General features: G+C 36.1%; 1 protein-coding gene across 2 annotated transcripts in view; it reads right to left on the bottom strand.

Moving 5' to 3' along the window:
- LOC114331767 (probable G-protein coupled receptor CG31760) overlaps positions 1-16602 on the bottom strand; it is a 923592-nt gene that overhangs the window by 39285 nt on the left and 867705 nt on the right. For both annotated transcript variants that reach the window (XM_050659675.1, XM_050659676.1), the window contains 2 exons: positions 13534-13748; positions 12125-12263 (listed from right to left, as the gene is read on the bottom strand). In XM_050659675.1, the coding sequence (XP_050515632.1) occupies positions 12125-12263; positions 13534-13748 (354 nt within the window). The remainder of the gene's footprint in view (positions 1-12124; positions 12264-13533; positions 13749-16602) is intronic.

Here is a 16602-nt window from a genome sequence, read left to right as displayed (position 1 = left end):
ACCTCGTGGTCGGGTGTCTGCCTAAGTGCTTTGCCTGAGCGACATTTTCGTATACCAGGACAGTATCTCCACAATATGAGCAGACCAATCACCACAATCGAAGTAATGACCCCGGTGGCCGTTAAATAAGTCCAATGTGACTCATGTATCTTTCGCCAGGGCGTATGCGCTACTTCTTGCTCCAGACTTTCTTCGTCCAATAGTATAGTACGGAATTCATCGCCTTGTGTGTTGATGTGTGTGGGTTGAATCGTATTTAACAGATGTCTTGGCATCGTCAGCAACTGCGCTACAGGAGTGATCGGAGTCTTCAGGTAGCTGGTTATCGCTGTCTCCACCCCGCTGCTAGTGGGGAGTAATGTAATGTTTTTCGTTTGGGCGATGCATCGGGGCGAGAGTTTCAGAAATAAGACTCGCTCCAGAACTCTTTCGTTCCGATTTCCATCACAGATAATGGACAGGTGTATCGGAATCGGTGTGATTATTAACCAAAGGTTGGGTGTACCCATCTTTCTCCACTGAGCTTGATGTATTGCCCGGGTAACCACTGGACATGTGCTATTCTTAGATCGCTCATAAATTTCTTCCAGTATACAGTTTGGTTTGGTATCCATGTTCATTACGGCCGTTGGAGAGCACGCTATCTGTGCCCGTGCCAGCTGTAAGCATCTTGCTTTATCTTCTGCGGTCAATTCGAAGTAGTGGAGAGTGTTATAATCTACAATCAGTAGATTTCTTGGGGCGACAAACGAATGCAACACTGACCCCTCGACCTTAAGTGGTATCGCGGTGATCTTGAGCATGCTGTAATTATTTCTCCCTGTTACTATGAAGTAGCCGATGACCTTTATATACTTGTCGTCATGGCTGACCTCTGTTTCTATAATGGGTTGTCGTCGTATTTCCACTCCTTGTGGTAGTATCTTCCCCGCTCTTTCTATTAACTTGGTTATTTGACCCGGCTTCATTATATCAACGAAATGGCCGTGGTTGTAGTACAGGTTTAATATTCCCTCGTAAAATTGAATATATTCGTTTATGAACTCCGTAACTTGTAATGCTATGGTTTGTATTCGTAACGTGCTATATTCGGTTTCTAGTCTTAATGCTTTGTCTTCTACTTCATTGAGTCCTTTTGATATTTCTTGTAGGCCTGTGAATAGTGCTTTGTTAAACTTGTTCATCTGTTCATTTATCCTCATCTCCGTGTGGTTTATTGACGTTATTGTCTCTAACATTATCTTTGCCTGATGCTGTGACCCCTTTATTAATTCTCTCTGGTTTTTGTCTAGTGTCTCAATGTCACTATAGGCTTCGTCGTTCACTCCAAATATGGAGGTTAATATTGTGCCTAATATTCCTCTTTTTTCTCTTCCTTTTATTTCTACTGTCAACGCTTCACTTATTGACTCCGCCTTCCTTTGTCCTTCCTCTAACTTCCCTATTATCTCCTTACAATTTACGATTTTTGTCTCTTGGCACAGATCCCGTATGCCTTGTATCATACTTCCTATCAGTTGATGCTCCTTTTGAACTCTTCCTTTTTCGATTAGCACTTTTATTCGGAATGTTCCTCGATCTATGTAAACCTCTCCAAAGTCTTCAGTAAATAACCCTGGTTCCGGATTATATATTTTATACAGTTCTGCATTCATGGGTTTCAATAGTGTTAAAAACATTATTGCGATTAATATTTTCTTCCATCTTGATCCTGATGAATTCTTTGGTTTTTCCTGTTTCTCTTCTTCTAATTTTATCAGCTTATGTATAGGTCTTTTTGTTATTTTCCCGTTTGCCTTTCTCACTGACACTACTCTGGTTAATCCCTCCGCTCCAGGGTGTGTTTCTATTACCCTTGCTAGTGGCCATCTACCTGGAGGTGTATCCTCTTCCTTAATTATGACTATTTCTTCTTTTTTTATGTTTGGGTGTGTTTTATGCCATTTATTCCTTTGTTGTAACTGTTGCAGGTACTCTTGCCTCCAAATCTTCCAAAAATCCCTTTTTATTTTTTCCAATATTCGCCACCTTGCTGGCATCTTCAAGTACGTCGTGAGCTCTTCTTCCCGATTCGGTGATACAATTTCTTTCCCTATAAGGAAGTGAGCTGGTGTGATTGCTATTTTTCCTTCTGGGTCTTCTGATGATTCACATAATGGTCTCGAATTCATACAGGCTTCTATTTGTGTTAGCACCGTACTCAGTTCGTCATATGTCAGTACTGTTTCCCCTATGATTCTTTTCAGATGATATTTCATTATTCGCACGGCGCTTTCCCACAATCCTCCGAAGTGTGGCGCATATGCAGGTATGACGTGCCACTGGGTGCCTAGTGCAATTAATCCTTGTTTTATCTCGTCCTCTAGGTTTTGATTTTCTTTTTTTAGTAAGTTTGCCGTTCCTACGAATGTGGTTCCGTTATCACTGTAAATGTTGACGCACTGTCCTCTGCGTGCCGTAAATCTTTTGAACGCCGCAATAAATGCATCTGTAGACATATCACTTACTACCTCAAGATGTACTGCCTTTGTTGACAGACACACAAATACTGCCATGTATCCTTTATAACTCCTTTGTCCTCTGCCTTTCGTAGTACTTATTTTTATCGGCCCGGCGTAATCTATCCCTGTATTCGTGAAAGGATGACTCGGGTTCACTCTGTCCTCCGGCAGGTCTCCCATTAACTGTTGTGCTACTTGTCCTTTATACCTCCTACACTTTATACATTTAGTTAACTGACTTTTCACGGTTCTTCTTCCGTTTATTATCCAATATTTCCTCTTTATGTATTGTAATGTCTGTTGTAGTCCGCTATGTAGATTTTTTGTATGACTGTCCGATATAATTAACTTTGTTAATGCGCTGTCCTTAGGTAAAATTATAGGATGTTTTTCCGCGTACTGTAGCTTCGTGTGCCTTAGCCTTCCGGTGACTCTTAGAATCCCTTGTTTATCCAGGAACGGTACCAATGATGCTAATTTGTTTTTCCTGTCTAGTTGCTGTTTCTTTTCCAGTTTATTTATTTCTAGCTTGAAGTTGTTAATTTGTGTGAGTTTTATCACTTTTAACAATGTTTCCTCTAATTCTCGGACTGTAAGTTGTCCTTGAGTTTTGTCCTTCTTTCTGCAGTTGTTTGCAAATCTCATACAATATGCTACCACTCTTCTCATTTTTTCTAAATTCGAGAATCTCTCGCATATGTCTTCCTTTATCGTTACCATGTGCGTCGTTACTTTCGTTTTGACTTCCTCCTCATTTGTTTCAGGTATATCCTCTGCCGGTAACCTCAGTGCTTTTTTACTCGTTAGCCAAGTTGGTCCCTTCCACCATAACTCTGCTTCTAATAACTCTGAAGCGGTACTTCCACGTGAGAGGATGTCCGCTGGGTTTTCTTTCGTATCCACTTTATGCCAATTTTCTGGCGCTATAACTCCTTTTATCTCCTCTACTCTGTTGGCGACGAACATTTTCCATCTTTTTGATGATCCCTTTATCCAAGCCAGGGTTATTGTTGAGTCCGACCATGCATATATTGCCATGTTCTCCCTGTTCAATGCTTGTAGGGTTTTCTTCATTAAATTTGCTAATAGTACCGCGGCACACAATTCCAATCTTGGTAATGTCGTTTTCCCTTTCAATGGTGCGACTTTAGATTTTGCTATCAATAGATTTGTTTTAATTTCCGGGTCTAATACCCTAGCATAAATAACCGCTCCATATCCTTTCAGAGACGCATCTGCGAATCCATGTAGTTCTACTCTGTTTGTTTTATTTAAATTGTTCCACCTGGATAATGTTATTCTCTCAAGATTTATTAATTGTGCCTGATATGCTTTCCACCGGCTTTGTTGCGCGCTAGTTAATTCTTTGTCCCAACTGGTCTTTTGCTCCCAAAGTTCTTGTATGAACATTTTCGCCTGAATTACTACTGGTGCTATCCATCCTAATGGGTCATATATTTTTGCCACTTCTGACAGTATGTGTCTTTTCGTTATTTTCTTTGTCGTCGTTATTTCTATCTTGAATCTGATTGTATCTTCTTTGGGTGACCAATGTATTCCTAACGTCTTTCGTATTTCTTCTTGCTTGAATGCTTTTGAGTCTACATTCCTCATTTCTTCCGGTACGTTCTCCATTATTTTTTCTTCGTTGCTCAACCATTTTCTAAGTGTAAATCCACCTTTCTTAAAAATTTGTATTAGTTCCTTTTGGGCTGCTTCTGCCTCTTTTAACGTCTCCGCTCCTCCTAATATATCGTCTACATACATATTTTCTTTTATTATTTTCGCTGCTGTAGGGAAATTCCCTCCTTCATCCTCTTGTAACTGTTGTATTGTTCTTAATGCTAAAAATGGTGCTGCGGCCGTGCCGTATGTCACCGTCTTCAATTTATATTCTTGCACTGGATCCTTTGTGTTCTTTCTCCAAAGTATTTTTTGATACATTTGGTCTTCTTCTGCCATTCTGATCTGTCTAAACATTTTCTCCAGATCCGCTGAGTATGCTACCTTATGGGATCTCCATCTCAATAGTATATCTGTCAAATCCTGTTGTAATTTTGGCCCCGTGTGCATAATATCATTTAGGCTTACTGTTGATGAGCTTTTACTTGATGCATCAAACACGGCTCTTATTTTTGTTGTAGTGCTGTCCTCCTTTCTCACTGGATGATGAGGTAGGTAGTAACCTCCTCCCTGGACTTCCGCTATTGCCATATGACCTTGGTTTTCATAATCTTCCATGAATTGTCTGTAATTCGTTTCTAACTGTTTGTCTTTTGTGAACGTCCTTTCAAGTTGCATCAATCTGGCGAATGCCTGCTGCTTTGATTCTCCTAACTTTGTGACGTCTTCCTTAAACGGAATTCTCACTTCGTATCTACCTTCTTCATTTCTTTTTACTGTCTGACGATACATTTCTTCACATTCTTGCTCTTCTACTGATAAACTTGTTTCTTGATTCACTTCTTCTAATTCCCAGAATTTCTTTATTTGTATGTCCATTTCTTGTCTGGATATCATACAGCATACTTCTGCTTTAGTAGTCTCCCTTTCTTTCGCTATCCCCGAAATTATCCATCCTAGTTTGGTGTTTTGACTTAGTAGTCCATTACTTCTTCTGTGCATCCCTTCTGTCAATATGTAACTATATTCTTTTACTCCTAGCAATAAGTCTATTTTTCCTACCCTGTAGTATCTTGGGTCTGCCAGTAGCACATTCTTCTCGTTGTAGTCCTGTAGGACTATGTCCTGTTCCGGTAAATCCCTTGTTATTTTCGGTAGTACCAGTGCCTCTATTTCCATCTCGAAGTCACTTTGGTAATGATTTCCGATCAATAGTTTCATACTCCAGTTGGCTGTCTTTTCCCCTGACGAGCCTATTCCGGATATGGTCGCCTGTATTGGCTGCCTTTTTGTTCCTAGCGCCGTCGCCGCTTGTTCCGTTATAAATGCACATTGTGACCCTTGGTCGATCAATGCTCTCATTATGTGAGGCTCTCCATTCGCATCCCTTACGCGTACCACTGCTGTGGCTAGTAATGCTTCACCTTCCTTATGGCTTGCACAGTTAACTGAGTTCTGTCCTCTTTGCTGTGTGTTGTTGTTTCTTTGCCCATTGTTCCCTTGCGTATTGTCTCGTCTTCCGTTATTTTGTTCTCTGGCGTTGTTGGAATAATTATTTCCTCCTCTGTACCTGTCCGATTGGTACCCGTTTCTTCTACTGTTTGATTCTCTTCCATTTCTTTCCTGTATTTGTTCTCCTCTTGTTTCATTTGTGTTTCTTCTGTTGCCTGTGTTTCCTGTTTCATAATGCAACGTTTGGTGGTGGTCTCCGCCACAGTGTTTGCACCTAACCTGTGAAAAGCATTGTTTCTCCTTCTTATGTGCTAGACAATTCGCACACCATTCTTTTTCTCGTATTATCCTGTTCCGGTCTTTTACCTTGAGTTCCAGAAATTCTCTGCAGTATGGTACTCCGTGATCTCCGTTGCATATCACGCAACCCATTCTTGTTTTCTTACCCGTTCCTCCTTGTTTCTCTTGTCTCTTTTCTGACTCCAGCAGTTCCAGTGTTTGGAATCGTCGCTGTAGAAACGTTTGTGTTGACTTGAACGTCGGTATCTCTCTACTGTCTCCGCTGTGGTTTTCGTATAGTCTCCTTGTCTCATTGTCCCATTTTGTTATGCTAATTCGCGCTATCAATGGGCTCCACGCTTCCGTGTCTGTTCCCAACCCTCCTATGGCTTCCAGGCACTCATGGAAGGTGTCATGTAGTGATTTCAGTGCTCTAGCGGAAGAATCCTTTACTTCCTGTGCTAGTAACATCCTGTCTATTAGTTTAAACAGTATCATCCTCGGATTCTCATATCTTTCCTTTAACATGTTCCATGCCACTTCGTAGTTGGCTTCGGTTATGTGCAAGTGTTGTATCATCCTGTGGGCTTCCCCTCTTACTTGTGTTTTGAGGTACTGCATCTTCTCTGCTCTCGACAACTGTTCGTTTTCATGTATTACCTTTGTAAACAGATCGTGGAAAGTTCTCCACGTTTCATATCTTCCTTCATACACAGGGATTTTTACCTGCGGTAATGTTACTCCCTCTCTTCTCTGTGTGCTGTCTGGTCGTTGCATTGCAGGCCGCATTTTCTTTATCGTTTCCCTGACCTTCCTCCTTAGCTGATCTATCCTCTCTACTTCGTCACTGTCTATAACGTCTAGCTCATCATTTACTGTTGCTTCTATGATGAGTGTGTTTATTTTCTCCATGTGTTCTTTCAATTCTGCTTGCAGTTCTTCATCGTACTGCAACTCCTGTTCATATTCTTGTAATAATTCCTCGATTTTTTGTTTTCTTATTTGTATCTCCTTTCCTTTTGTTGTCTTTCCTCTTTTCAATATTCTTCCATATTCTTCCAATAGGGTTTTTCCCTCAATATATGTCTTAAAAACCTGCTCGTAGTATTTTGTTTCGAAGTACTTGTCTTTCGTTACTCCGCTATCTAATAATTTCTCGTGGTTATGCCCAAACCTTGTCCAATAATCCTCTAATCTATCCTGACGCTCTTTAATGTATTGTTGATTCTTGCGAGATCCAGGGTCTCTCTTAAGAGACGACACCTGTTTAGAAATCTCTCCTCCAAGCTCAGCTTGCTTGTTCTGTAACGCTTCCATGTTTAAATCCACTTACTTTCTATTTTATGCAGTAATAAATGTTTTTACCGTATTTTTTCGTAACTATTTATATTTTCAATTTACTGTGATTCACCTTTTGCTGAATCGTAAATAGTAATTCTGTAGACCTTGCTGAGGTTTGCTTATTTATCTGTAGGTCAGTGTTATATGTGGGTTAATGTCAATCAAAGTATTATGTTGCACAGTTATAAATAGAATAATAAGAATACAACCTCTGTATTACGATGAGTATTTAAAATAATGCGATCTAAAATTATGTAAATGAAATACCAAGCACTATGAAATTATTAGGGTATAATGTTTTTTCTTTATCAACTTGTAACATAAAGAAATAGGTAGGTAGTAAATATTTGTAGGGCTAACCGTTTATTATTATCATATAGTCAAAGTATAGTTAATATATAAGGCAAATATAGTTAGAATCAATAAATAAATATAGGCAAATATAGTTAACAAAAATAAAAGAGTAAATAGTTAGTAAATATTTAAATTTATTTGAATGGCAACTATTGTATAGAATGCACTAAAATTTTTGTAAATATGTATAGGTCGAATAATTCGGTTTAAAATTGGAAAGAATATTGCGTTATACGATACGAAATAGTTGGAAAAATGTTAATTTGTTCAAAAACTTACGGTTTTTTTTCCTTTTTTATGTTTCTGGACTGGCTCTGCATGCGCACCTGGATATGCCCTCTGACCTGCAGTTTTCTTTCTTGATCTGCAGTAACTCTTCTGGGTACGGCTTCTGGCCTGTAGTTTTCTGGATACGGCTTCTGGCCTGTATTTTTCTGGTTACGGCTTCTGACCGTTATTTTTCTGGATACGGCTTCTGACCTGTATTTTTCTGGTTACGGCTTCTGACCGTTATTTTTCTGGATACGGCTTCTGACCGTTATTTTTCTGGATACGGCTTCTGACCTGTAGTTTTCTGGATACGGCTTCTGACCTGTATTTTTCTGGTTACGGCTTCTGACCTGTATTTTTCTGGTTACGGCTTCTGACCGTTATTTTTCTGGATACGGCTTCTGACCTGTATTTTTCTGGTTACGGCTTCTGACCGTTATTTTTCTGGATACGGCTTCTGACCTGTAGTTTTCTGGATACGGCTTCTGACCTGTATTTTTCTGGATACGGCTTCTGACCTGTATTTTTCTGGATACGGCTTCTGACCTGTATTTTTCTGGTTACGGCTTCTGACCTGTAGTTTTCTGGATACGGCTTCTGACCTGTATTTTTCTGGTTACGGCTTCTGACCTGTATTTTTCTGGTTACGGCTTCTGACCGTTATTTTTCTGGATACGGCTTCTGACCTGTATTTTTCTGGTTCCGGCTTCTGCTTCGCTCTGGTTCTGTTCTCCCGGGCCTAGTGTCGTCTATTTGCTACTGATTTCGATTGGTGTGGATTGTACTTGTAGGCCTCCTTTTTTTCTCGATAAGGACCATGTGTAATTACGTAGGATGTAAAAGACGTGAGTAGCGATAAATACGTTTATTGATATAGACGAACACAAGGATATATTTCAATCCCGGGAGAACCGCCGAACACTGTAACTGATAATTGATACGCGATTAGCTGAAGACTGAATGAGAACTCTCTTTCTAGGCCCAAGAGCCTAGTTTTATAGAAGCTTAAATTGGGTCATAGGTGACGCTAGTCCCCCGTGATTTGTATATCTAATTAAGGTAAATAATTCTACTTTTGTCAGAAGTTTCGTGACATTTCCAAATTATATTGTTGATAATTGACCAATTTGTATCTAAACTAATTAATCTACGTGCGTGAATATAAAATAAATAAATTCGTGCGGTCTACTGGGTGATAAAATAATTCTGTTCAATATCGAATATGAATTCTGAATATTTATTATTGGACAGGCCTCCTTTATTCAGATGGACTTACCCAAGTTTTGTTTATGTATTTTGACCCGTAGAACACGAATTTTTTGGGTAACAGTTGATCCGAATGTCGATAAGATTGTTATAAATAAAGAACTTGTGGAAATTCATAACAGCGATTTTTCGCAAAACAAAACATTTTTTTTGTATTTTTGGCTCATTCTAAGCAAAAAATATTCTTCAAAAAAGTTTTTTCGTAGGATGCGTAGTTTTCGAGATAAACGCGGTTGAACTTTACAAATATCGAAAAATTGCAATTTTTGAACCCGAATAACTTTTGATTAAAAAAGAAAATAGCAATTTTGCTTATAGGGCAGTCAATGAAAGCAAGAACAGGTTATTACCTCCGAATTCTATCCTACTGCATGGATTTTAATAAAATTTTGGGAATAGCCTGAAAATATCTCCTTATTCAAAGTCTACCCTATGCCGATGTGTGCTTCTGTCTTGGGGGCGGTTCCCACCCCTTCTCGGGGTGGAAAATTTTTTGGTTAAACAACTACGGAAGTTGCTAGAGAATCTAATTCTAAGCAAAAATTGTTCTATAATTTTTTTTCGAAAACTCAATACTTTTTGAATTATTCGTGGTTGAAAATTGGCCATTTTCATTGAAATATTTTCAAACGGGTTTTTGTGAATACCTTAAAAATGATGCATCTAACTAAAAAAATATATAAAACATTTTTGTAGCTCATAAAAAATCAAAGACATTTGTTCCTTCTTCAATCTTCTAGTTATAACACAAAAAGAGATATGGTAGGTAAAAAGAGTTTGTTTTTTTGGTGCATGCTCAAATCAGTGTATTCAACTTGAAATAACAGAGAAACGGTCGATTTTAGGTGTATAATGCTACCAATACCTTTTATTGTGCTTGAAAAGTCCTTTCAAATATGCAATATTAAATGTCGATTACATTCAAACTAAGCGAGATATGCTGCAAAAAATGGATGACTAACGAATTTTAAGAAAAAAATTGAGAAGTATATTTAACCCCTCATCCACAAGAATTTAAATGCATCGTTTTCCTTCTACAATACATTTTACTACAGTGATATTTTTATGTTCAAAAAGTTGAGCGGGTTTAAAATGAATGGTTTTTGAAAAAAATAAGATCAAATTACAGAGCGCCTATTTAAATTTTCTTAAAAAACTTCCTTTTTCTCCATGTAACTTAAAAATGATAAGAGGTACTGTTATAAAAAATAAAATCAAAATGTTTATCTAGAAGAAACCTACATTTTTGTATGGCATCTTTTTTTGGCATCTCTTATCATTTTCGAGTTACATCGAGAAATAGGAAGATTTTTAAGAAAATTTAAAAATGCGCTCAAAATTTGATCTTATTTAACTTTTTTAACATAAAAAGAACACTATAGTAAAATGTATTGTAGAAGGAAAACGATGCATTTAAATTCTTGTGGATGAGGGGTTAAATATTCTTCCCATTTTTTTTAAATACGTTAGTCATCAAATTTTTTACAGTTTATCTCGCATAGTTTGTATGTAATCAACATTTAATATTGCTTAATTTATAGGTCTTTTCAAGCACAACAAAAGTTATTGGTAGCATTATACACCTAAAATCGACCGTTTCTCTGTTACTTCAAGTTAAATACACTGATTTGAGCATGCACCAAGAAAACAAGTTTTTTTCACTTACAATATCTCTTTTTGTGTTATAACTAGAAGATTCATAAAGGAAAGAATCTCTTTGTTATTTTATAAGCTACAAAAATGTTTTATATAGTTTTTTTATTTAGATACATAGTTTTTAAGGTATTCGCAAAAAACCGTTTGAAAAGGTGTTATGTTTCAATGAAAATGGCTAATTTTCAACCAGGAATAACTCAAAAAGTATTGAGTTTTCGAAAAAAAAATTATAGAACAGTTTTTGCTGGGTATTAGGTTCTCTAGCAACTTCCGTAGTTATTTAAGCAAAAAATTTTCCACCCCCGAGAAGGGGTGGGAACCGCCTCCAAGACAAAAGCACACATCGGCATAGGTTAGACTTTGTTTCTTGGGCTATTCTCTACTTACTGTGAAAATATCACGTAAATCGATATAGTAGGATGGAATTCGGAGCCACATACCCTCATTGACTGCCCTATTACCATATTTGAAAGTTCAAGTCAAATTATATCGGTTTTGATTAATTGTATTGCTAGAAATTTATTTTTTATTGTTAAACAAAGCTATAAACACATAATGTTTCCAGTGGACAATACATGCGTTTTACTGCATGCTACGTACCTAATCTACCTACTCGTTCGATTTTAAATGGAGAATCATTGAAAACATCACTCAAACACTATGTGTTTATAGCTTCGTTTAACAATAAAAAAATAAATTTTTAGCAATGCAAGTAATTAAAACCGATACAATTTGACTTGAACTTTCAAATTCGGTAAGCAGAATTGCTATTTTATTTTTTAATCAAAAGTTATTCGGGTTCAAAATTGAATTCTTTGGATTTTTTCAAAGTTCAACCGCGTTTATCTCAAGAACTATGCTTCCTACGAAAAAACTTGTAAGAACATTTTTTGCTTAGAATGGTCCAAAAAATGCAAAAAAATGTTATGTTTTGGTAAAAATCGCTGTTAAGTAATTCCTCAAGTTCTGTGTTTATAACACTCTTATCGACATCCGGATCAACTGTTACCCAAAAAATTCGTGTTCTACGGGTCAAAATACATAAAAAAACTTGGGTAAGTTGTAAGTCCATCTGAATAAAGGAGGCCATTCTACCCGCCTGGCGACAGGTCTAAAATGGCACAAAATTGACAGCAGCCAGTCTGTAAACATTCTTGTCTAAACATTCTGTTCTTTTTGATACATATGTAAAATAATTAAATACCTATATTTAAACGCTAATTAAATCAACAAACATTCGGAAATGCTACAATTGAATATACATTATTTTGATAGCTTTGTTTATAAATAAAAAAATAATTTGAATCGTGTTGATCAAAGGAGAACAATATTATCCACACATCAACAAGTTAATCACATATTAAATTAATGACGATACTTACTGAAACGCGATCATCATGATGTTGACAATGGCGATGTTGTAAATTGCATAGCTAATTAGTCTAGCCTCGTTATACAGAGATTCTGCATTTCTGACGTTGTAACATACTCTAATACCCCAAGCCAAAAACAAAACTTCGCCTAAAATAATTAAATACGTATTATTTTTCAAAACAATTCACAGTAAATAAAGGACTGAAACAAGGTGACCCTTTATCCACAGACTTATTTAACTTGGTACTTGAACACATAGTAAGAAGGAGAAAAATTAATACAAGCGGTACCATCTTTAATAACAGATAGCAGTTTATAGCTTACGCTGATGATCTAGTCATCCTAAAAAGAACAAAGGAATACCTCTAAAAAATCTTCCGAAAGTTCGAACCAGAAGCAAAAAGGTCTAAGAATCAACCAAGGAAAACTCAATACATGGTAATAAAAAGAGATATAAATAAACAGGATAACTATATAAAAATGAAAAGAGAAGAGGATGAATATAAATTTAAGGAAGTATCAGGATTCGAATACCTAGGAGTGACGGTAACTAATACTAATACTGATAGAGAAGGAAAAGAAATAGACAAAAGATTATTGAAGGGAAGTCAAGCCGAACTCTAGGGTTTTATCAAAGATCTGTCTCACTGTAAATATCTCGTCCGTTGTTGATTTATTAGGACGGAAACCGCACTGATATCCTCCTACTATTTCTTCAGCGTAGGGTAGAAGTCTTTTGTACAATACGTTGGACAACACTTTATATGCCATATTGAGTAGAGTGATGCCTCCATAATTATCACACACCCTCATGTCTCCCTTTTTAAGTAGAGGACACAGTACACCCAACTTCCAGTCTGTGGGTGTTTCTTTCTGTTGCCAGATTGCTTCTCAATGTCTTAGGGTTAAATACCTTAACACATGGGAAGAAAGGTCCTGGGAAAAATTTTTGAAGTTATACAGATAGCGGAGAAAACCTGCGGAGACGAACAAATGAAGAAGTAATGAGGATGTATGGGAGACTAAAAATTGCGCCAAAAATAAGAGCCCAAAGAGCTAGATGGCTGGTATATATTACTCGAATGTCAGAAAGTAGAAACGTCAAACGAATATTGAATGACAGCAAATTGGAAAAAAGGAAACGAGGACGCTCAAGGAGGTGATGGTTAGAGGTTGCAGGGAGGGATTTAGAAGACATTGGGGCGAAGGACTGGAGAAATAGTGCAGAGGACCGAAAAGAATGGAGAAATATTATTCAGAATTTAGAAGCCGTAGGCCTACAAGCGCTGTAGTATATACAATCGAGCCAATACAGTAACAGATAAACGGTTATAATACTCATATTGGTTACCAATATGTATTGGTAACCAATGGTTATAGTAACCAATGGTAACCAATTTGGTTACAAAATACTCACCAATAGCTAAACTGTGGTCCCACCAATTGTAGACGCATTGTTTGAACCTCAATCCAGCATTATCGACAATTTCTTCAGCTGTAGGAGTATCGGAAAACGTCCATGTACCAAGATATATTAGCATTACTAATAATATAGGCACCATCCATTGCAGCAATTGTTTATCAGTCAGTTTTACCTTATGAGCAGATTTTACTCGGTAAGTCAAAGAAACCCTTAAAATAAAATAAGTCACAATTAATTTTTTTATTTAGCTTAAAAGGCTTTTGACACGGTACCAAGGGAAAAATTATGGGAAATATTAGAGAAGAGAGGTATTAGTAACAAAATGATAAAGGAAATTAAGAACATTTACAACAACAATGTGAATTATGTCATCAGTCAAAACAGAACATCAAAACCATTTACTACAAACGAGGGCCTGAGACAAGGAGGAGGATTAAGTCCAACACTATTTATAATTTACATGGATGATACATATAATTAAAGAATATAAAGTAAAAGTAAAAAAAATAATGTGGGTTATAGAAATTTAAAAAGAGTGGACATTTCAGAAGGAGCATTCGCCGACGACGTCGTCATATTGGCCGAGACAACTGCATGTAGAAATATGGAATGAAATACTAAATATGGAATGACAATTAATAAAATTAAAACAAAATTATGGTCTTGGGGAACATGAAGAAGAAGAAAAGATAAACATAAATATAAAAGAAGTAAATATAGAACAAGCACGGACATTCCAATACTTAGGAGTAAAATTAGAAGACAATGGAAAACAGGAAACAAAAATTAATAATATAATTCAAAAAACGATGAACCTATACTATGCAATGCGCAATAACTTCATTAACCCTCCGTTAGTCGCTATCGGTGTCACACACCGACGACAGAATTATTCATTCGGGATTTACAAAATAACTGGTTTTTTTCTATCGCCACTTTCTGTACCTCTTCCGATCAACTAACCTCGTGTTAGTATATATTCTTACCTACTTGGGTACAGTTGTGCGAGTTTTATAGCTATTTTCGATGCAAGACTCCGTAGCGACTAACGGTGTGGTTATTACTTTATTGGCATAACTTGCAGTTCAGGTAAAGATTTAGCATCTTATTATTGCATTTTATCGGTAAGTTTTGATCAAATCTTATTTATAGATGTCCTTTTAAGCCGAACAAAAACGTTTGTTGGAATTATGGGAAAGGGTTCCTAACGAATATTTTTATATTACAAATAACAATATGTATATTGTTATACTAGAGTTTTTCATTTTATATCTGTTGTTCTTCAATAAAACATTTTCAAAAACATTTTTCAGTCGTTCCTATACACAATATAAAATATTTGTATGAATTTTATAGCAATAACTATTTTTTTTTAAATTGTCGGTCTCTGACACCGTAGCGACTCTTGATGCTCCGTTTATCCTAGCGACTAACGGAGGGTTAATAAAAAAGAAATATCACGAAGAACAAAAATTAATGTGTTCAAGTCAATACAGTGCGTCCATAAAGTAACGCATACATTCATTATTTCGTAAACCGGCGACTGTATAAACATTAACATAATTAACTATACAGGGTCTTCAAAAATAATTTTTTTAATTAAATTAATTGGGACAAAAAGAAGAATGTATGTACTATATTTAATTCAAAATACGTTTTACTGTTGTCAGGAAACAAGAAAACATGTTTATTTTACAAATAAATATTGCTTTTCACTTAAATTCAATGTTAAAGCTGTCACCCACCTGCCTCTTGGCATTTTGAACATTTCGTTTAAGCGAAAACAATTGTTTATTTTTTTTTAAATAAAACATATTTATGTTTTCTGGCAGCAGTAAAATCTATTTAGAATTAAACAAATTACATACATTCATCTTGTTGTGTAAATTAATTTAATTAAAAAATAAATTTTTTGGCCACCCTGTAAAAACAATTATGTTAATGTTGATATTATTATTAAATAGAGAATTAAATACCCTTCCAAATGAGCTATCACATGAACCCTATTCTCATTTAAAAAATCATCGATTACGTCATCACGCCTAGATGGACGACGTCACTAGTATGATATATACGCCACAAAATCGTAATTTAAAAATAAAAATCGACCCGTTTCGGGATTTTTCCTAAAAGTCGCCGGTTTACGAAATAATGAATTTACGCATTACTTTATGGACGCAATTTATATAGGCCTGTATTAATCTTTGGTTGAGAGTCGTGGGTACTAACACAACGACAAAAGAGTAAAATATAGGCAGTAGAAATGAAATTAAACGAGTTCGAGGAGTTACCAAAAGAGATAGACTACGGAACACTCATAACAATTTAATTTTCGGTAAACTATTTGTTAGATTGTCGGCGGCTTGCAGATTTATAATCTACTACAAAAAAGCTTTTATGTCACCAAGCAATATAACTATTGATACATAATTACTAACCTAAAGTTTTAGTTAAATATTAAAGATTTTGTCCCTACGATTTTGTAATTACGATTAATTTTTATTTCGAGTGTTTTTGGTTTAAAGTTAAAATTTCGCAGTTACAGAGCAAGAATTGAAAAAATAAGATTTCGGAGAGCTAATTTGTTTATAAACAAAATATCACACTTTCTGAACACTTTGCATACCTATATTAGTAATATATGAAATTTTAAGGTTCGATTCCAGCAAAATTAATAAACTAATACAGTCGAACCCGCTTATTACAATACCTGTTATAGGAATATCCCGGTTTAACGAATAGAAATTTGAGGTCCCGAAACGTTTCTACTACTCATTAGTGATCGGTTATTAGAATATCCCGGTTATAGGAATATTTTTGCATAGAACGAAGGCAATTAAAATAAACGGGTTCGACTGGTCGAACCCGCTTATTAGAATACAGGTTAAAGAAATATTCCGGTTTAAGGAATAAAAATTTGAGGTCCCAAAACGGTTTTACTATGCACATATGATCGGTTATTAGAATATCCCTGTTATAGGAATACTTTTGCTTGGCACGAAAGCTATTCCAATAAGCCGGTTCAACTGTGACTTTATCAGATGAACAACAAGGATTCAGATC

The sequence above is a fragment of the Diabrotica virgifera genome, chromosome 8 (assembly GCF_917563875.1).
Source record: "Diabrotica virgifera virgifera chromosome 8, PGI_DIABVI_V3a".
Classification (NCBI taxonomy): domain Eukaryota; kingdom Metazoa; phylum Arthropoda; class Insecta; order Coleoptera; family Chrysomelidae; genus Diabrotica; species Diabrotica virgifera.
Note: the sequence above shows the minus strand (reverse complement) of the source record. Positions and strands in the feature narration are given on the sequence as shown.